This window comes from Equus przewalskii, chromosome 9 (assembly GCF_037783145.1).
Source record: "Equus przewalskii isolate Varuska chromosome 9, EquPr2, whole genome shotgun sequence".
Taxonomy (NCBI): Eukaryota; Metazoa; Chordata; class Mammalia; order Perissodactyla; family Equidae; genus Equus; species Equus przewalskii.
This window is the reverse complement of record NC_091839.1, coordinates 54896624-54920209: the sequence shown is the minus strand read 5'-3', so window position 1 is coordinate 54920209 and position 23586 is coordinate 54896624. Positions and strand designations below refer to the sequence as shown.

The 23586-nt window shown below is 34.7% G+C and overlaps 1 protein-coding gene across 5 annotated transcripts in view; it reads right to left on the bottom strand.

Annotated features, from left to right (window-relative positions):
- LIN28B (lin-28 homolog B) overlaps positions 1 to 23586 on the bottom strand; it is a 150766-nt gene that overhangs the window by 107021 nt on the left and 20159 nt on the right. For all 5 annotated transcript variants that reach the window (XM_008536714.2, XM_070556763.1, XM_070556766.1 and 2 more), the window contains 2 exons: positions 22632 to 22680; positions 14849 to 15036 (listed from right to left, as the gene is read on the bottom strand). In XM_008536714.2, coding sequence (XP_008534936.2) covers positions 14849 to 15036; positions 22632 to 22665 — 222 coding nt within the window. In that variant the 5' untranslated portion in view covers positions 22666 to 22680. The remainder of the gene's footprint in view (positions 1 to 14848; positions 15037 to 22631; positions 22681 to 23586) is intronic.

Genomic DNA, 23586 nt, shown 5'->3' with positions numbered 1-23586 from the left:
TTTCCCCTCCTGCCTCTGCACACCCCCCTTCCTCTGCTGGAATGTTCTTTTCCTTGCTCTTTGTCTACTCATTTTTTACCCCTCATCACAAATTTACTGCCCCAAAGCAGCCCTCCCAACCCTGAGACCAGGTCAGGGCCCTCACGGGGATATACTCCCAGCGCCATGTACCTTTTCTTCATTGCACTCCTAGCGGTCATTTACTTTCACTTGTGGGATCTGATTATCTGTCTCCCCTACTGCTCTTTAAGCTCCATGAAGTCAGAATCCCTCTCTGCTTTTTGTTTACAACTGAATCTCCAGCACTTAGCATAAGATAAGCACATTAATATAAAATTAAAACTGCTAAAAGATGTGGCTGGAACCCAGAGATTTAAGAAGACTGCTCTGGAGTCATACTGCTGACTCAATAGTGTGAGATTAGGCAATTTGCCATTCTAAGAACATTTTCTTCATCTGTAAAAATGAGACCATAGTAGGAACCATCTTTCAGAGTTGTGAAAATTTAATGGACATAAAATGCTTAGCACAGTACTTGGCACATGCAAATACTCTATAAAAGTCACATGATACTATTATTATCATCCTGTGTTACTGTTATTGATGTCATGATTACTATCACTGCTACAATACAGACTGGCTGTAGCTGAAGGGTTCTCTTGTGCTGGCACAACAGAAGCCTTCATAGAGGAGAGTTCAAACAGTCGTGGGATGATCAGGAGACAGGATCAAAGGATGGCAAACTGGAGTAGCAGTAGTGGGAACTTAGCATTAGCAAGTAGCTAAAACAAAACAAATACAAACATTTATTGATCTGGAGAGGAGTTGGACCAATAGAAGAAATATAAGACTACATTCTAACTGTATTTTTAAAGTTATTCTATCCACAGTTTACTTACACAAGCCATTTTTATATTACCTTAAATGTACTTGCTATTATATTTTTGAATATAATATAGTAAATAATATTCAAAAATTTTAAAATATCTTTGGTTCATTCCATAAAACCTAAGTATTACATAATATTCACTTTTATCTTTTCAATATAAATTATGACTTCTAAAATCCTCTTTAAGCTAATTGTGAGATTCCATGGCCATTCTGCTTAAGTTTTTCAAACTAGGGTTAACAAGCCTAAGAGACTTAAACAAATGCATGTGGAGCTAAGTAAAGGGATTGCCCTTTAAGATGAAGAAATGCGGGGCCTGCCCCCATGGCTGAGTGGTTAAGTTCCTGTGCTCCACTTCGGCAGCCCAGGGTTTCGCTGGTTCAGATCCTGGACATGGACATAGCACCGCTCATCAGGCCACATTGAGGTGGCATCCCACAGGCCACAGCTAGAAGGACCTGCAACTAAGATTTACAACTATGTACTGGGGGGATTGGGGGAGATAAAGCAGAAAAAAATTTAAAAAAAAGGATTGGCAACAGTTGTTAGCTCAGGTGCCAATCTTTAAAAAAAAAAAAAAGATGAAGAAATGCTAGCAGAAATATCTATAGCACAACAGAAGAAACTTGGGCCCTTCAGAAATCTTACACTACGGTATAGGGTTTACCCCACTGAATCTGCATTTTTTTACTTATCCTGAAGAAAAAAAAAAAGAGATTGTGTGAACAATCTCTCTAAGGAAGTGAATAATTTAAACATTTCTAGATCTAGCAATATCAATTTATTTTCATTGTTAGCCTATTTTTTGAGTCAGTTTGTGGTTTCAAAAGCCTTCCTCTAAGCAAATATATGCTAGATACAAACATTATCTTTAGATGACAAATGATGTAGAGTAAAACATTTCACATATACTTTCTTTCGAAATTTAGGTAAATAGTGCAAACATCAGTAAGTGTTTAGAAATGTTAAAATTACCTAACCATTCATTTCTTTTGTTCAGAACTCACTGTCCTCACCACTGTTAGGAAAATCACTGGCAACAACCTTTAGAAAAGGTATGAAGAAATTAACCAAAGCTAAGTAAACGGAGAGAAGTGGAGAAGGACTAGATTTGACTTTGCTAATGCCTAAACAGACAGACAGACTTCTTTTTTCATAATGACAGCAATATCCAGCTGTACCAAAAATAAATTCTAAATTAATTTAGAATAAATTTTAAAGAACTCTATTATCTGCTATCAACCTCTTCTCAACTACAGTCTTCACCAAGGGGATGATACTTCTGCTAAAGACAGACCCTTTCTGCTGAGTGATTGCTTTTTCCTGGTATCTCTAGAGCTAGGGCCTCAGGCTTCCTTCCCGAAGGGGAGTGGGGGAGGGGGAAAGAAGGGGAGGAGGAGACTACAGAAAGGCCACTCAGGGCTGTAATAATTCCTGGTGGCAAATGAAATAATAATGTTAGGGCAGGGAATAATTTGGGGACAGCATAATGCTTTAATAATTTGAATAATTTCTTTTCTCTACTTACAGCTAAAAATTTAAAAATATAAATCAAAATAATAAGCTCTATTCTAAAATCTCATTCTGAAAACATTATCCCATGTCTTAGGAGATTTCCCAAAATCCACATGGATTTTGTAAATTTGGGTAATAAATATATGTTGAATACTGAATCTCATAGGAAATTCTGGATTACTTTTACCCATATTAATGATTTAATAGTGGCCAGATACTTTTAAAAGAAAAGACAGAAAGGATGGAAAAGTCAACACCTAACAAGACAATTTCCCAAACATTATTTGTTAAGATTTTCAAACATCAGAACATCTTTTAAAAAAGAAATACCCAACCCTAAACTAAAGATTATGTACTGAAACAAATGTCCATATTTACTTGGCCCTTCATATATTTCAACTATTTGAAAAATTCTTTCCCATTTATTATAAAGTTTATTTTAGGAGAAAGAAAATCCAGAATTAAATCTTTCATCAACCTTAAAGTTACAGTAACCCACATGAAAACAAGTGGCAATGTCCCAAATGGTGTTACTCCCACAAATGAGCCTTGGACTTTTGACTAACCAAGAAGATACTTAAAGCCATTTCAATTCATTTAAAAAACTACTTTTCTCCACACAAGTTAAAGAAAATTTTTGCAGGAAAAAAACCAGAGCTATAAAACAGAAAACACTTAACTTTTCATCTTTTAATATCAAATTTTGTTAGCAAAAAGAAAAGCAAGTAGTACACAAAAAAACCCAGTAGCAACTTTTTATAAGTAGGTTCTTGTTTGTTAACTTTTTAAACTTACAATGACACTAAGATACTACATGGATTATTTCAACAATAAATGTGAGTACTAGGTTCAAATACTTCGTCATATATTGCTGGTGTTTTATGCATACCTTGCAATCCAAATGGTAAGTGGAGGACAGCAGATTTGAAAGATTTAGTATCCTAAACCTTTCTCAAAAGCAAAATTGTAGTGACAATTTAAACATTAAATAAAATAGCAATAAATATTTAAAAGTTAATTAATTAATTAAACAGAAGTTGAAATACTTAACTGTAAAGCACACGCAAAATAAATCACGTACTATAAATTCCAACGTAAATGAAAGCATGGACCAGCACATTAATTACAGACTTCATATCAGATCCTAGTTATTGAAAAGCTGATAACCCACTGCTATTAATAGAAACTTAAGCAGCTTTTCTATATAACTCAATAAATTTTTCATATTTTCAAATCTAATTAGCCAAGTTATCTTGGATTAATGGCAAAATCATAGGATTAAATATTACTGCCCTTTAGGAACTACAAAACTATGAAAAAGAAACAATGCTTTTTTATGTAACAATAGTCTGGAACATTTTATTGAAATATAATATTTTAAATAAAAATGCATCCTAGATTTTAGAATGGTATCCTTCTTAGAAGTCTTTTAAAAGTACTTACTTGCATGGAAATATCATGTGGCAAAGAACATTATATTTTAAAAATCATTGAGAGGATACTTCTTTTAAAAGTACCATTGTTTCAAATATTTTACTTAGCATTTGGTGACAGTTATATTGTTTACTAAAATAGAATTTAAATGTTTGGAAAAATAGCTTAAGAACAAATTAAAATAAGCTTAAAGATTAAATATTTAATGGTTCATAACTAAATTATAACATCATGACTAAACCACCAAATTAGAACTAAACATCAACATTTATCCTCATGTTACCTAAGTTCATAATGAAATTAGTCTATTGATATAAACATTCTAAGAGCTGGATAGCATTTTCTCCCAAACTTCTAGCTACCCTGCTTATTACTACTGAGAGGTGAGAGAGAAGAACAAGAAGAAATATACCCAATTAATTCCTTCTTACACTTACATGCAGTCCTATAACACATTTCTTTTTTTTCCCTACCAGCAACTTTTCCTTGCTAAAATCATCTCAACCACCACACCTACTTTCTTTACACTGTGAGTTCTGAGAAAAAAGCGACAGTTCAGAAACCTCAAATGATGCTAAAAGATAACAGATGGAAAAGTAAGTAGACTAAGAAACTAGAAGATGTAGATAAAAAGAACAGTATATTTTAAATCTATTTAGTAACCTTTTTTGGCTTCCATAAAAACAACAGCATGGATGTAAAATAAGGTACAGTTGTTCAAAACAAATATTTTAATGCATAAAACACATCAATTAAATAAGAGGCACATTTCAATAAATATTTCATATAAACATAAAACTTTGATATTCATTTTGAGATTCACTTCAACCCTATCTGTAACTAACTAAAAGGGAAGTCACATGACTTACACAATGAAAGAGAAAGAACAGTTTTCTTTCCTTTCCTTTCTACAGGAAGAAACAAAAGCTGGTATTAGCTATCCAAGGCCAATGGGTGGGGCCTGCAAGCCAAAAGGCTGTAATGGATTGAGGTTAATCTTAATGGGGGCCCACTTTAACCTTCTGAAAGCATCAAAAATGTGAAAACTGCAACCAGCACTTACATAAAATAACAAGCATTTAATGTAAGTTAGGTTTTACAACTAGAAAATTCTACAGGGGCATAATTCAGTTTATAAACAATGTTGCTGCTTTTGTTGGGGTAAAATCATCTCACTGATTCCCTACACAGATACACACACCATCCCCCACTGGCACACAGATACTTCACAAGCTTCTTGAATAAATAGGAGTATCCAATGTCCAGGGTGATGGGTGGTCCTGAGGTCCTGAACCAGAGCTGTATACTTTTAAGGGATGCTGAGATAAGAACAAAGTGTTTTGTGTTTGTTTAAACCTCGGTCTACATTTAAAGTCTTTACACCATTATTGATACAGTTCATAAACTTGTGCTATAATTGATTCAGGCAAGTTTTAAGTGTCAGTGTAAATGCTAGAAATTAAGCACATCAAAACAAAATACTTTGGGGCTTTTTACAGATCTGACTCAAATTAGCTAACTCAATTTACTTAAAAGTAATCACTACATTTCAAAGGTGTAAAATCTCAACCTGAGATAGAATATCATATCACCACACTTTCACTACCAACAGGGATGCTTTCATAATATCTTATGAAATAACGTGTTGAAATAAAATTATATGCATCAAATAAGGTGCAATGCAATAAAAAAACTTCTAAAAATAGTGAAATTAACCCACGTGGAGTCACAATCAAGCATCAACTATTATGCCCATTTTCATACTCCAGGCTTTATTATAAGTCTAATATAAAGAGATTTTTTGCAGCGCAGAAAAGCAGGATTTACAAGTGGCCCAAGGAAAAGATAAGCGATGAATAGTTCTGACCCCGGCTTCTCTAGCTTGATCAAGTGGGTCTGCAACCTGAGCCAAAGGGCGCAAATTCCTCACCATTCAAAATTCTTCAATGGCATGGGGGAGGAAACAGTGAAAGGGGCGAACACGCAAATCCAACTGTCTTGAGATTCAACTAAAAATTTTAATTAGAGAGCTTAAAAAATGAGGTCAGTACTGTGATTAAATTTCTGACTCATAGTTTAACCAATCCTAAAAAGAGAACCGGTTTTTCTCCTGTTAAAATTGAAAAATACTCATTCATTTATCTCTTTAAATGTGTGGCTTACACTGAACTGTGTTAGGTATGTGTGTCTCTAATATCATTTAATCTATTTAAAGGAGTTGCTGAAAAGTGGAATTAGTTTCCAAGCACCAGTGTTTCCATATTGTAAGCAAAATTACGTGTTATTATAATCATACCTTGGAAAAAAGTTGATAATATTTATTCCAAGCTTCACAATACATCAATGATCTAGTAAGTATTTAAAGTGACAGATATAAGCTGTGTTGTCAGACTTCTGTTACAGACTGAACTAAAGACAAAGCGATTCATTTGAATTGAAAAATGTTAAGATAAAAGAATTTAGGCATTATAATATCTGGGAACATTCCAGCTGCTATCAGTAATGGCCTAGGGAATTGCTTACAAAGCTTAAGGAAAGAAATAGTCATGAACAACAAATCATGGCCAAAGCAAAATTAATTTGAAATTTACATAGAGTCTTATACAGCACAGAGTGAACAAAAATCTTAAGAGTTATCAGCAAGTTAGATTTACAAGATTTTGAAATAGAGGCCAACTTCAAGATTAACAAAAGTAATAAATTTAAGTGGGTTTTGATTTTAAAAAGAGGACTGTTATAACAAAAAGTTAAAGCAGCTGGTACAAATTAAGTGTATTTTTAATAGCAAAATAAAATAATATGATTCTAAATATTGGTAAAGATAGTTTCTACGCATGAAATCTGAAAACTATGTATTTTAAGACTGATGAGAAATCATTATACGTAGCTCAAAATTTTAAAACAAATTTATTTTTTCATCATAGTTATCCCCAAATTAAATGGGTAGAGTCTATATAATTAGATTTTGTAAAAAGAAAGTGAATAGTACATGGGAAAAAATGATCCTTTGCTTTTATACCTTGTATGAAAAGAATGAGAATTAATTGAAAAAATATTATTAAAAAGTTTGCTAAAAGAAACAAAATAGAAAGAATTTATAGCAAGCTGGAGAGCAGACTCTTAAATCTATCATCAACATTGCTTTACACTTAGTATGTGATCAATTAAAAGAAACACTTGGATAAATTATGGAACCAGAAATTTTTCTAGAGTAAACCATTTCTTTAAAAGTTAATACTTTTATATGACAATAAGCCATCTTGTCGATTTACACCTCTAAGAATGTTTACACAAAAACTCAGTTGAGAAAGACATTAAATTTCTGACAAGAAATATGAATAACAATAACCCTAATTATGGCCTTTAGGTAAGCAGTCAGTTTATATTGTATGAAAAAGAGCTATAAGGATAAATGAAATTAAGGCTGAAGATTAGTGAAATGCACACTAGTTAATCTCACTTTTATAAGCATAGAAACTACTGGTGATGAGGTAATCTCCAAGCAGAAACAGCTAAAGACAAACAAACAAAAAACATGAAAATAAGTGTGGATTCTATTTGATAAAGGATACTGGATTGTAGCTGACGTCTAACCAGACAAAGTTAGAAGGAACCAGGTCAATAAACCAGTTAATATGACATATCAACAATCATATAGGACAAGTGAGCCTCCTTTCGTCAAGGGTGACTACAAATGGACACACAGGAACTTTTTGAGGTGAGGAAACATTCTGTATCATGACTGTAGTGGTGGTTACATAGGTTGTCAAAACTCATCTAATTGCATACTTAAATATGGGGAATTTTATTCTATATAAATTATACCCCAATAAAACTGACAAGGCAAAAAACAAATGGCATGAGCTCACTACCTTTTAAAAATTCTGACAACGTTTATAGTGAAAGCATCAATAAAAATATAGTGCTTGAAATACAGGTTATAACTAAAATCTGGGATTGCCACAATTTTAAAATTTTTTCATGTATACTACCTCAACTTACCCTTACCCTAACCCTCAAAAATAGGGAGAAAAGATATTATTGACCACATTTTACCCATAGAACAGCAAGGCTCCTAGTAAGTGACTAGCCAAAAGTAAGAAACCCATCAACTGGCAGAGCCAAACCTAAACCTCCATTTCTGATGTTTTCTCCTTCACTCTATCACACTTCTTCTCCTTTGCAATTATAACCACATACAACAAACATCCTTGAGTCCTTATTATCTCCCAAGTTCTGTGTTAAATGCTTTACATGTGCAATAACATTTAATCCTCATAATAATCCTATACAAATGTGTACTTTTTGTCCCCCCATCTATAAGAACACTGAGACACTGATGAGGTAACATACTTCCCCTACAGACATATAATAAACTGGAATTTGAATACTCATAAGAATTAAATAATTGTTAATAGAGCAAAAGGTATTAACTTGTCACAGCAGGTCTATTTAAGACAATATTTTTTTCCTTAGCTTATACTGAAGAATACACAAATGGGATATGCACACCTGAATACACATGTAACACCTCATGACACAACTAACTATTAAAACAAAAATATCTATATAACAAAATTATTTCCAAGTCTCAGTTTATATCCTGGAATTTTAAACAATATTAAATAATATTCTATACCATAACATTATGGTAGTTCACCTGTAGTTCACCATAATGGAAATTAAGCTATTAATATTACACAACACATTTTGCCCAATTTTAAAGAGAGCACATAAAACAAGATATCAATTTAATTTTCCACCATAAATACATGCCACTGAAAGTCACTTATCCATGATTTTATTGTGGTAAAGATTAGTTTACATTTTAGTTTATTTATTCAACACATATCTGCTAGGCAATTTATAGAACAGTATCTCTACTCTTCACAATGACCAGAAAAGTTAGGTATTATCACTCCAGTTTGCAGCTGATTATAAAAAGAAATACAAGATTAAATCTCTCAATTATCTGTAAATCTTATTTTAGACAGTATTTCCAAATTGTCAAATATTTAGATATGGGGGGGAGATCAGATAATCTTCCAATTTGTTGCTAGATAAAAGACAAAATTAATCCTGATGTATCAAAATGCAACATAAACACTTTCATGACTCATTTCACAGAGTACTCATTAAAAGATCATTTCTAAATGTACCCCAGTGATCTGCAAAGTATTTTCCTGAATATATTACTGTTATCAACTTTTCTGATATTAAAAGATGTTATAATCAAATTATTTTAGAGAGGAATACAAATCATTGAAGTGTCTTCTGGACTGTATATGTTAACGTCATAAGCCACAGTAACCATATATTGAACAAGCTGATCTTCCTGTTACTTACAAAATTCAGTGAGAAATATCTCAAGGTACAAGAATTGACAATAATAAAGTAACTTATTTCATATTTAGTTCCAAATCAAGTGCATAGAATATCACATTTAAAGTAATACATTTCCAGTTTAATTACTCAGAAATATCCTCACTTTATTTGTTTAGGTTATTCTTGGTTTAGAAATAAAAATACAGTACACCATATTCTTAACTAGCAACTTTTAAGTTAACCACAGTACCGAAAGAACTGCTCAGTTAAGATATGCAAAACTATCTGCAATATTTACATAATTTCTGAACAGAAAGAATTCAAACAAATTCAAATAGTAAGGGTTCCTTGCTGCTCAAAAGCAACAAAATTTACAACTGAAGACACTTTTTAATCTACCATGTTTAGTGCAGGTAACAAAAGAAGTTGCTGAATTCTTATGAAACCCAAGAACTCCAAGATGAGTTAAAGACATTATGCTGAATACTTTCAAGTGGTTTGTCACTTACATGCTTGTTTTAAAAACAGTTCTTTGATTTATTGCCTTGTTTGTTGTGAGTGGTTTTTAAAAAAGAAGAATCAAAAATAAAGAAGAAAATATTTGAATTATACCAACAATCTTTAAAAGAAGGAGGAAAGACTATGTCCTAAATATGTACCCAATTCACATTTCATATTTAAATTGAACGAGAAGCTCTCTTTAGAAGTACACAAAAAAAGAGTCTTGAAACTGGACCAGCATTTGAAAATCAGAAGAAAAGTATCCAATATCTTTTAAGACAATTAAAGTCTGATTTTTGATTTTTAAATGCCTTTAAGTGGGACTTTATGATTAACCAGCTTTAAAGCATTTCATTTAGTACTCTTCTGAATTGGTCCACTGGGCAAATCATCTTGAAAATTTGGTAGCTTTGGAAAGATTTTTAAAATATTAAAATGCATAACTCACTAACGTTATATGATCACATTTTTAAATTTCCAAGATTTCTCTGTCTAATTTTTTTTGAAAATGACATTTTCAATAGACCCAATAATAATAATAATCACATCAATTCTGCATGTGAAAAATGTTTTCATGCTAAACTATGAGAAAAGTAAACGTGCCTAATAAATTGGTGATGAAATATTATGAAAAGCCCTTAAACATGAACGCATTGGAGTAAATTTATATCCATAAATTGTGTAATTAATTTTGAAAAAACTGAGACATGAACTCCATGCTACAGCAATTGAACTGTATATAATACTTAAAATTTTCATATATTTAAATATTAGTCATCTCCAAATGTTTTCATATCCTTTACATTATTAATAAAATTGCTTTGAACTTATTTCAGTTACAATATTTATTCTTATTTCTTTTATTTCCATTACTTTTTGAGATGTTTTCCAAACAAAGTAATAAAAGGAACATAAAGTATATAAAATATTTTAATATGGACACTTGTATTCTCCATAAAGATGAAACTATAAATCAGAAATAAAGAGCATAAGAAGAACATATCAATACTTGAAAGGTAAATGAAGACTTCAAAACCAAATTATTAATAAATATTTGAGCTCACTTAGTAATGGTTGCAAAATTGCAGTAATTTTGAAAGTACTCTTTCCCTTTAGAAAAAAAATTCTTACATAAATTGTGAAGTAAATGAAATATATTTATGCTTAAAATCCTTTGTACCATATTTGATGGCAAAGAATTCCAAATATGTAACCCAAGTGAAGAAAATACTATTATGCAAATGAGCTGAATAAAGGGCAATAAGGAGAATGGATTCTATCCCCCCGCTGAACAAAATAAAGTTCAAATTGATCACTTTATCTTATTAGGTGAGATAATGACTTTGGAAACAAATGTCAAAAACTTATATGATAAACATCAACAGGTAGTTATTGGGTAACATTGCCTTTCTCCAAAAAAGATCTAATATTTAATTACCATGTGATTCATCTAAAGTACCACCAAATATTTAAGTCCTGTTAAAAGCTTACAATATTTCAAAAAGTTGCCAGAGATCTTTCCAGGCAATTTAAACATGTTATCCCACAAACTAACTGTGGATGAAAATTTTTTTAAGTTATTAATAACAATAAACTAGGGTAGGAGTATTAATTATCAGTACTTACAGAATAATTGTATTCTAATTGATGAGATCATCTTAGTAAGAACTTAGACTTACAAATCTGTATTAACCATGTATATGCCTTCTTCCATTGAGAAACAAATCTCTGTGTTTTATATTGGATTCCTAAGAAATTACTACAAATTTATCCTATATACAAACTAAATCATCATCAAAATTTTCAAATTTTAAATATTAAATATCTAAGGAACACCTTATCAAGAATATCAAGAACAGTGAGCTGACAACATTCACAGTATAATATTTAAACATTTTTGTTAAGTTTTTAAAAATAAAATATTATTGAACGCTATCAATGTTTCGGTATTAACGTGTCAGAATACATATAGTAATTAACAATCCATAAAAATATGGTTATTTAAATCACAAGTGAACATTAGGAAGTCAAAGGAAGCCTGTCATTTTAAACCACCAATGGTCCCACACCATCCTTAACGAGCAGAATCTCACTGCATTTATCAACGAGTCTAAAGAGAGGGAAAGCACACCACCTAAGGCAGGCGTTTATTTTGGAGGAGTTAGTGACATTACAGAAACTAGAACAAAGTCTGAATGTATTACTGCCAACAGATCTTAAATAGAACCATGTAACTATGTACAGCTCTATTTTAAAAACACACACACACATCTTCTCTTCATTTCATTGCAACTGAATTTTTTTTGATGCTCATTTCTTTGCAGTCAATATTTTTAAAACAGAAAAAAATATCCTGGGTACCTTGGCATGAATTTTTAAATATTATTTTAAAGAAACCAAAATTATTTATTTTTTTATTTCCCCAAATATATACTATTGAAAACGTGTTTCAGAATAATTTCAAAAAAATCAATGGCACATGTACTTCTGAACACTCAAAAAAAAAACCACTATTTCATATATTTAAAATAACAACTAGATATTAGTCCAGTTGAACATTTAAAATTCCTAGTTATCTACAATGCCTATTCTTTAATAACAAAATAGCATATAGACACAATGGGGAAAAAATCTAATTTACAATTATACACAAAACCTAGTATGCTTTCAAAATGCTCATACAGTAAAAATGGCAGCTAAAATAATAAAAATGTTGTAAAAGCTTTTACAAAATGGTCCTGAATTGCAACCTGATAGTGTTAAGTGATGCTCACATGATACCTGCACACATCATTCATGACCATCTAATTGTTACTTGTAGTTGCTTAGCTAAAATCCATAGGATTCTTCCCTTCTTCAAAACAATTATTCATATAATTTATATGCAATTTATATAGTCCCAATATAAGACAGAAACCCCTTTACCTAGGCATCAAAGTCAAGAAACAAAAAAATAAAGCAACTGATACCTAAGTGATTTTTCCCTGAAAAAGACTGAGACATACTTCAAAAAACAAATACATACTATAACTATCAAAAAAATCCCCTAAAATGTCACTTTCTAATTTTAAAGATTATCACTGCCCTGTTTTTTTACATCACAAAAATGCTAATATTTAAGTTTTATTGACTTTTTACATACTTCTTCCTAAGAATGTATCTTGACATAGTCTTCTCAACAATACAAACATATATATTTTCAGAAAATTTTTATCACATACATCATTTTAATGCTGTTCTTTTAGTAAATAGAAGATATGTAACAGAAGATTAAAGCAAGTCTAATATTAATTAATGTTTGTACTCTAGAAAGTGTTTGTTATCTATAAATAAACTTTTCCAGCAATACACTATTTCTTAATTCAGTGGACATAGGAATATTTATCTACATATAACCATTAAATAGCTTAAATTTAGATGTCTTGTGGTTCTAGAATTAATACTGGTTAACAAAATGTTTAATATTTGAATATATTAAAAGGTAAACATAGAAAACCAAATTATAACAAGGTGTGATCAGACAAAGAAGAAAAAGGCTATTTTTTTTCATTCATCTATAAAACAAATTTATGAGATCGTAAAGAACAATTTAACAACCTAAAGAAGGTTCAAAGGGGGGAAAGCCAGAGCCTGAGAGAAAATGGATTTGTCAATGATTTCAGTTGTTCTGTTTAGGGAGGAAAAAAGCAGAAAATGTGGCTTCATTTTGCAATATAAAGTAGGAGGCATAAAATCCAGTAGCCTGTCTGTGGACTTCTATTTACGTATTTAAACCTGTTTCAATTCACAGATTATGCTGATCCTTCCACGTGTAAACAGCCAATAATGATGGCCAGGCCTTTAGGAAAGGAAAACACACACCACACAGCAAGGTCAGGAAGCTACCAAGCACCACAGGACAACAGATCAAAACAGAATGGTTTCATGTGTTTCTACTGTTTATATACTTAATTGGAAGATGATATTCCTTAGGGGGGAAAGGAGGTTGTAAATATTACCAGGAACATACAACATGGTATCAAATAAAGTATATAATCTTCAGGCAAATATACTAAGTATTTCCTACACGTATCTGCGTCAGTCAACCTGCAGTAGTGATAGCCATTCACTCCATTCTTTTTAACTCAGATGTCAAACCAAAACAAACTTTAGTCTTAAATCCTTTTACTCTTACCTAAGAATTTATTACAGAGAATTTATATTTCTTTAACTTCTTTTGATGAAATAATCAAGTGTGCAAACTGTAAATATCTTTTTCACTACAAAGAGATTAAGCAATAGAGAGGAGTGAAAGGGGAAGAGGTATTAATATGCTTGTTTCTGGGTAAAATTTTGAAAATGAGAAGCAATGACATTATGTTCTGTATTTAAGCATCTTAAAAAATTACAACACAATATAAGCAATGGTGGAAATTTACCCCAAGTAGCAGAGTAACACATTTTAAACACACAAACTAGAGCCGCCTCTGGCCACATGTTTTTTTGAGTTCAGTCTCTTAAAGAGACAGTATCCTTGGACCTATGCCCTACAGGGGCATATTTCTAAAATGTTTGATTACCAAGCATCCTTTCTTGCATTTCTTCAAATCCATACTAGGCCAACAGTGTTCTTTTTTTTTTTTTTTACTGTGAAATCAAATTATTTTGATTTGAATCTACAAATGACTACCAGGCAGGCAGAGATGAAATAATAGGGGAAGCTACTGTGACTAGAGACGTCTAAAATAAGGGGACTTACAGAGTTCTTACAACAGCAAATTGGTGTTTTGTGGGGTTTTTTTTTTTTATCTTAAAATGATCACTGTTTCTTCATTCATCTTCCCACTCATTCACCAGGCTTATGGGACAGAGTACATTGTAACCGACAACACCGGAAGCTACACTACCGCAATTTCGCTGTGCGAAATTGCTGTCGAATGAAGAGCGGAACTTGCTAATAAAGTGACCCAGCACCCAAGCAGTGAAATTTCAAAGATTTCATTTGTTTAGGAAAAGATACCTGGAAAAAGATACCTAGGAACGGGCCCATACACGTACCCTGAAATCTGGATTAACTTGTGATTGTAAGGAAAATTTTGTCTTTCAATCTACCTAAGAACACACTATTCTAGGTCCATTGACAAAAGTGATCAGCTCCTCCACATGGAAAAAGGTGAAGAGGCGGAACAAAAAAGTTTGGCTTACTTGGTGTACAAATACATCGACTGGAATATCCAAGGGTCTTCCCTCTCGGCTTATCATGGAGATGAATCCAAATCCCATTCGCACATTGAACCACTTACAGTGGCCAGTTCCGTGCAAAACCTGGGATTCCTCCTCTGCCTGCTCCGCCAGCTTCCCGGGCTCTTCGCCACCACCTTTGCTTGCCCCGCCTGAGTAGAACAGGACAAAAAAAGTCAGTTAGTTCGTATTTCTATACTGTTCACTGAAAGAGAAAAAAACTCCTTGGGGGGGTGGGGGAGAGGAAATAGAAAAAAAACGCTACTAAACGGTGGATTCCTTCTTCTCTTCCACAGAAAATATTTAAAACATTAAAATATTAAAGGGTTAAAAGGGAAAGCGGGGGAGGGGGAAGCCACACTGTTCTATCGATCACAGTAACTTCCACGTTTCTGTACATACGTGTACTTTTTCACTTAACTCCGCTTTTCAGCCACATATTACAGTACAGCATGCGATACTTTACTTGCATATTGCTGATTTAACACTGATCCCATTTACAAAGAGAATTTTTCAGCGAAACTATTCTCTCCGGCGGGCACGAGGAGGAAAGAGAAACCGTGAAGATGGTTAGAACTAGTAATGCACATGCGGCAGCAGTGAATCCAGGGTTATTTGCAATGTACATTCCCCTCCCCCCCAATAACTTTCAATTAAAGTTGGGGTGGAATGGGGGAGGGGGCAGGTGTATAAAAGTTTTCTTGGGCTCACTAACTGAAACTGCGCTTAATCACACTCAAACAATTCAAACAATAGCCCCCTGAAAGCTTTTCAAGTTGTGAATCAGTGTGGGCGGTACAAAACATTTTTGGAGATCTATAACAATAGGTTGCAGAAAGCCCCATAGCGCGATGGGGGGTGGGGGGGGATGCCCAGTATTGGGGTAAAAGGGGAAGGGGGGACGGGCAAAGAAGGGTGAGAGAGAGGGAGAAGGGAGAGAAAGGAAGAGAGAAAATCACAGTAAAACAATAGAAAAGAAAATTAACCTTCGGCCATGTTGCCCCACGGGCCCTCTGCTCCAAACTCGTGAGATGAAAACTTTCCCTTTGGAACGGAGTGATCTTCTGCATCAATCTAACATCTTGATTTTGTGCGATCACAAATTTAGCTCGCATGGTCTAATGTGCTTTCCCTCTTTTGATTTTTTTCTCTTCTCTCTCCAGTTTCTGGCCCCCTGAGCACACGTGACTTTGTCAATTACATGCTTTCTTGCTACTAATTTCACCTCGGATCCTTAAGGGGCTGGCGAGAGGAAGAGATAACCAATCGCCATTTCATCTATGCTGACATCAAAATAATTTATGAATGAACACGAAAAACTCAAACATGTTATCTTAAAGACAATTTGGGACGCTTCTTTACGATAAATCAGAATGCTGATTTTGTGCTTTTATTTAAACACAATGGAAGGTCCTTGTGAATCGTCGATTTAGAAAAACGGCACAGTCATATATGTGCACACGCGTGCCTTACACACAAGCCTGTCTAAGTAATCTCATTTAGGGGGAAAAAGCCGTTTAAATAAAGCAACTGAGTTTTCGATTTTTTTCCCCTAAGAATTCAGCTGCTCGATAACAGTAACCCTACTTAGGACGCACATTTCACATTTAATTCAATTCTTAAAGAGAAAAATATATAATTTACCAAAGATCTAATTAAACCTAATTACATCTCCATGAAACTTCAGATAATGGTAACATACACCTACAATAAGACAAAAGCACACAATTACCTGATGGTGCCCTGAAATTTTTTTTAATTTAAAATAAAATCCTACCGGAAAATCGCTATCACCTTCATGCAGTCAAATTGTGTTTGGGTTTATCACTTCGGAACATTTTGGAGGGGGCTGGTAAGGAATTGTACTTCACAGGTTTCTCCGCCATCTCTTTCCGGGGGAGGAGATGTGATTAATGACTTCCTAAATAACAGCCCAGTTTTCCAGCCTAACATGGAGTGAACCTCAATCAGTGGCGATTGTTCCCCAAGAGCAAGACGACGCAGGGCAGGGAGGGGGAGGGGAGCGCCAGGCAGGGGAGGTGAAGAGGAGCCGCCAGCACAGGCGGCTGCAGAGCCAGAGAAAGAGGTGGGGGAGAAAAAAGCGGGCGCGGGCGGGGGGAGGGGCGAGGAAAGAGGGGCAAGTGGGAGAAGAAAGGTAAATTCGTCTCGTGTAGACTGGACCCTGACCTTTCAAAAGTCCACTACCAGTGGACAGAAGGCTCGAATGAACGAAAATTTAATAACAGATTCGGTTCCCAGCGTCCCTTCCCTGGGCCGCCCCCAGTTTCAAAATGCTTACCCTTTACCTTTCAAATTGGTTCGAACGATTTGTTGATTACTAGATGCTGACGCCAATATTACCGCCCTCATCGACTACAATAAATATTATAGATCAACTGGAAATGCTTTATTTCCTTGAACATGTAAAATATCACCCGTTTTCGAAACATTAAAACGCACCACCACTGTTTCCCCCACCCCACCCCCTATTTTCTTAAACAAGCAGTTTACGGAGAAACTACAGATACCACTTCCCTTCGGCAAAGCCACGGAGTCGACCCTCCCCCACCATGCCCGCAATCCCCCTCCCCGTCTCTCAAACATGTCCACACTCCTAACTCTGTTTCACTCTAACACTGTTTCACACAAGCTAAAATGTAGAGATTCTGAATCTAAAAGCTTTGGAAACCCACATAATGCACCTAATTACACCTCCTCACCATATTAAACAACTAAATATAAATCTATACTAATTGGTTCAGATCTGAAAAGGATGTATTTAAATATATGTTATTTTCAGCTGTTCCTGGAAAAAGGCGTCAGTCAAGACTGATGAATTTGTAAAGATTTTTGCTCCGTTTATTTCTTTTGTTGTTTCTCAGAAATGGGGCAAAGCTTTTCCATTTTATTTACTTTGGGGGAAATAACCATGTGCCAGCTGGTAGGGAGGGAAAAAAGTGTAAAACTCCAAATGCTTTTGCAAGAGTAACAAAAGCTCCAAGCTCTCAAAAAAATTATTGGTAACATAACATTCACTGGGCATTATTTTAATAGTAGAATCGACTGACTACACTGACCTATAATGAAGGAACTTTAATGAAGGCGTTCCAGGTTAAACATTTCACAGAATATGAAATAGAAAAACTAATTTAAAATAAGTTATGTTTTTTCATATTTTAAATGAATTACTTTTAAAAATCAACATCTAGTAACAGAGAAAGATAATCTGAAAAAGTATTATAAATTGAGGGGAAGTGCTATTTATGTAAAAGTAATTAACATAAAATTCACAGGCCAGTATAGTTTTGTCACTGACATATATTTATGGTAAATATTTTATCTGTAAGTTTGTTTTTAATTAGAAAATAGCTTAATCATAAAATCAGAAACAATATATAGGTGGATTCTGAATTCTTGTTGGTTGCTAAATTTGTTGAAATTCAAACCTATCAGTATACACTTGAAAAGTGTGAAATACCATAACTGAACCACATTGTATGGGATGGTTATGAGATTCACAGTCTTGCCTGATTGGGGGCCTCCAGTATTAGTGGAATTAAGGTAGGGTTCACTGGACTGGTCACTGGTGTCAGAGGTTATCGACTCATTCATTTCCTGAGAGGGACATCAGCCTTTCAAGTTGTGTAGAAGGCTTTTTCCAACTGGGAACTCTGAGAAATCCTCTAACATTCATTCACAAAGAATTTAAGGCAAATGCATTAACATACCTGGGGGGTAGGGGAGAGAAAGGAAGAGGAAAGGATAGAGGGAGTAGGAGGGAATGAAATTGGAAGGGAGAGAAGTGAAGAAAGGAGACAGAAAAGACCACTCACCATTTCAGGGATATGGCACTGTCTTCTAAATAGATTCGTCTTTTCTGCACCCCCCCCCCCGCCCCCAATCTTCTGAGCCTAAGATCCTTTTATAAAACTGACCATAATCTCTTTAAGCTCACAGAGTGCTTCTTTCACATAAAATGGTCCTATGAATCTCCTAGAATGCTTTCCAATTTGTCACCTTCCTGAAGTCTTCTGGTTTTAATTTTTTTCTCATTTCCTACTTGTTTTTGGTGCCTGAAAGACCTGTGCTTGACTCAAAACGCATGTTTTGTACTTGTGAAAGCCAAATGTTTTAGTAGCTTGATTTATCATAGTTCTTTCAAAATGTCTTTAAAATGAGTTCAAGTAGCCACAAAGACTCGTCAACGCACTGGGGGGAGGGGGATGAAGGAAATAACCTATCATACGCCCGTTGGTTATCGCAATCTAAGGTTTCTCCATTTAAAAAACGAAGTACACATTTTCTCAGTTGTTTTTTTTTCTTTAATTCCAACAGTATAATGCAAAGACCCGAAAGAGGGGCCGGAGCCCACCGTCGTTGTTGCAACTACAAGCAATGAGTGACTTCTATGAAAGCAGAAACAATGCTTCGGTTCTTCTTAAACTCGGAGGAGGGGCCGTGGCCCCGCACCGGCGGCTCCACCCGCGCCCTCCTCCCGCAGCCGGGCCGGGCTGCAGCCCCCGCGGTCTCCGCCGCCCGTCCCTTCCGCGCGGCCCGCGCCGGGGCGCCGAGACCCCCAGGCCCGCGGAGCTGCCCTTTCCCTCCACCTCCCGCCCCGCCACTTCCTCTCCCCTTTCCCTCCAGGCACCTTTCCCTTTATTCGGCACATCACCACCTCCACGCTGGAAAGTCGAGCCGTTCCAAAGAAGGCTGATGATTTCTTACTAATTAAGGGACTTCTCCATTTGTCATTTCGTCCCCAAGAACACCAAACAAAAGAAACCCTTGCCTTCACCACTCTGAAGGCAACATTTGGCACAATCTACTACTTTTACTACATTTCCTGACATATATCATTTATAATTTGATCCCTTTATCTGCGAGATGTCAGAGCCCCCGCAATCAAAGAAAAGTGAAGTCAAGCTGGGGAGGGCCAGGAGAACCCGAGAAAATGACCATCACCTCCCCCACCCCCCCCACCAGGCCATGCCTAAAATGGAGCTGTCTTCAGACAGACCCTGGCGCCGTCCTTTCGGGAAGCCACGAAAACGTCGCCGTGCGCCTTTGGAGGATCAGGAAAAGCCGTCGGCTGGGAACGGGGTGGAGGGGCGGCGGGGGGCGACTTTAGGGACCCCGCTCTCCGGCCGCGGCACGAGGTCTCCCGCCTAGAAGCTGCGGACCCGCACGTCGGGCAAACTGCCCCTGATCCCTCCACCGCGTTCCAGTAAACTACTTGACTGGCAAATAACTTTCTTGAAATTCTTACAATACGGAGTCAAATGAAAGGAGTCCTCGGCTGGGCGCGTTGGTCTTAAAGTAGAGGCACTTCAGAATATGGAGGCATTTTGTTTTTGTTTCCACAAAGCAAAATTCCGTTCTCATTTAATTTCCTTATCTGGACGCAAAATGCTTTGGCTTAACACAATTGTTCCAATTTCAGAAGTTTTACACAGCTGTAAAAAGCTCTTAAAGTTTTTCCTTATATATCAACACATTTCCATAGTATAATTAAATAAAATTATGGAAATACAGAAACCGATCAGCATAAATTTTAAGTTTTCCAGACAAATCACTTTCATTTATTTCAAAAAAACAAGCATTTGCAATTGTTTCCTTCTTTTTGGTCAGTTTTGTTTTGGCAAAGTATTTAGAGCAACAGAATTAATTCAGAAAGGGGCATTACCTTAAGCCCACCATTTTGTAGAAAGTTTCTTTTTAAAAAACTGGAATAGCAAAACATCCTATTCTGTTAACATACTTCTCCCCCAATGAAAAGGAAAAATAAAAATTTTATTACTCTTCTCAAATATTTTCTGAACTGTGCTCAACAAATACTTTCTTAAATGATTTTAATTAGAACAGTAATAGTTTAGAAAAATCATTTAGCAAGCATCACATTACTTTGCCCAGAATAGCACAAAAGGAAATTTCATGTTTTATTTGAAAAATGAGTCCGTTTTTCACCTGTACTACTTGACCATGTATGCTTCATAATTTAAAGATCTTTTTGCAGTAACTATTCTGAGTCTGTAGAAATGACACTAAATAATGTAAACATACAATTCTTTCCCCCCTCCCAAAGCAACGAATGAAAGTTTATTCTTTAAAACTTAATTTTATCAAAAGAAAATATCAACTGAAATAAGAGTGTGGTCTGTTTCCCAGGTATTTCTTTTAATATTTTCCCTTTGGGTTTATCTGGGAGAAGGGGACAGGTAGACGGAAAGTGAGAAAGCAAAGACCAGTGCAGGAGTAAAAGAGGAGACAAGTGAGAAGAAATCTTCAGGCTTTAAAGATGCCTCTGTGGGAAGCAAACATGTGGAGAAAAGGCATCCAGCTAGAAACTGGAGGCCAGAGTTCTAGTCCCATTTAATGACCTAGTGACTCTGGGCTAATCATTAAGTGTCTGTGGGCCTCAGTTTCCTCATCTGCAAAGTGAGTGAGGAGACTGGACCAGTTGATGTTTAAGTCTTTCAGTTTAAACATAATCACTGGAAATAACTTTTCTTTTGGTGAAAGTGGAACCTCTCCCCAGCCAACCCTTTTTTAATCACAAGGAAACACAGACATGAAACTTTATTGCAGTCACTTAACACATTGGTGTTAACATTATTTCCCAACAGAAAAGAAAAAAGTCTCTGCACTGCCTCCAACTTGCACCTAGAGAAAAACCACAATCAATCGTAAGGGGAAACTAGATGGTAGATTAAAATATTGTAGCAACTTTTCAGAATCTTCTTGTTCATGACACCCATTAGAGCATCCTCTCTATGTCAAAGGATTCATTCTAGGAAAAAGTAAAGTGTTTGTCAAATGGCAATGCCTATCAGTGGCTTCCTCATTAAACTTTCTGATCCCTACTTTCCTCATTATCTATAATCCTATATTTAAGTTTAATAACAGAACATCTTTTTACTTGTACTTATTAATGCTCATAAATTTTGTCATTTCACAGCTCTTAAGTGTATTTTCAAAGTAGTACTAGTCAAGAGTAGAGCCAAGACATTAAATTCATCAGAGATGATAATATATTATCATCAAATAAAATTGTTACTGAAAAAAACAGTGTGGTAAATTTTCAGTTAATTTCAGTAACATAAGAAAATATTTATATATCAAAAGTCAGCTTTTACAGTACACCTAAATAAATGAAAGGATATATATTTTTAAAAGTCTAGGTTTAAAATGTTAAAAGTTCAAATGATTCATTTTTGCAGTATAATGAGAAACAAACTTGATACATGTTCATGAAAAGCAAAATAAATAGAGCTTCCCTAGGTCAGGGAAATTCCCTAATTCCCTGAAAAGTGTCTAACATATTGTGCTATTTATGCTATGGTAAGTTATTTGAAAACAGCACCAAGTCTCTATTCTTAAATTCATTCAACAAATATTTGTGAGTGTGTATGTGCTATGGGAGTTACAAAAATGAACAAACCACAAATACTTTTCACTCAGCTCCATAAGTATTTAAATATCTATTCTCCATCTTCCCTGAGTTATGGAAAAAGGAATCACAAAATCCAATACTGCTAAAATCAGGAGGAAAAGGAGTTAATTAGAAAATCTCATCCATGCAGTTCTGGTCAGAGTATCAGTATACAGATGAAGTGGCCTGGAGTACAGTAGAATTGTTACCCATTCTGCCAAAATGGAGAATTCCTGAGGGCAGACAAGTTTTCTCATATGCCTCCAGTGATCTTTTTAAAACATGAAATAAAATATTTAATTTAAAAAAAAGACTAACCTGGGGCTGATGAAACCTGGTTGAATGACCTCATCGTCTTCTGAAGAACCTAAAATCAGAGAGCTCAAGTCAGTACTACATTAATTGCCTATTTAATTGCCTCTTCTTCAGCTTAATGGCTCATTAGAAAGCAATAAAATGCCTAGGTTTTGACTCTGTGAAGTGACCTGTAAACTTTTGTTTACAATTTAAGACTCACCTAGCAAAATTAGATAACCAATTGGCATCAATTTGTCTTTCATTCCTATTAAAGGACATTGGTTTAAAAAACATTTTAAACAAGACCATTAAGATGTAGTCAAAGAACCTGATTTCACAAACAATGCAGTTTTAAAATTTTTTAATATTTAATTTTACACTGTAACTCAACAATTCCATTTTCTTTTTTTTTTTTTTACCATAGTTAAAAAATCAACCTAACCTACAATATTGTGTTTCTTGATGAACTTATTTAACTGTTCTCTTCATATATATTTTAGAAACTAAATCATGAGAATCTAATTGTGGTACTATACCACTGATTATGGGTCTCCCTATTACATTCAAATACTTTTTGAGAAAAAATTACTTTAATGGTAATACATTTTAATCATTAAGATTATTTAATTAAAGGTATCTAATATGCATTAACCTAGATTTTAAAAAGCAAAAACAGTTCTTCTTTAAAAAATATGAGTAAGTACAGTTGTTTCTGATATATCCGCTGGTAGATGTCACAACACAGTAAAACTTGCAATAAAGAGGTCACCCAGTAATGAAGTATAGTGATTGGAAGAGAAACTCCTGATGGCCACTGAATTATCATTTTTATCCTCGGGTCAGAGTTATTAAGGTCTGGAAAACAGATTGGTTTGTACATGCATCCACTCACCTGCTACCACCCAGGGTTGTCTTTCTTCCCTTAACTAAGTTTTACACACTATATCTACTATACCAACTCATGAAAAAAGAAACC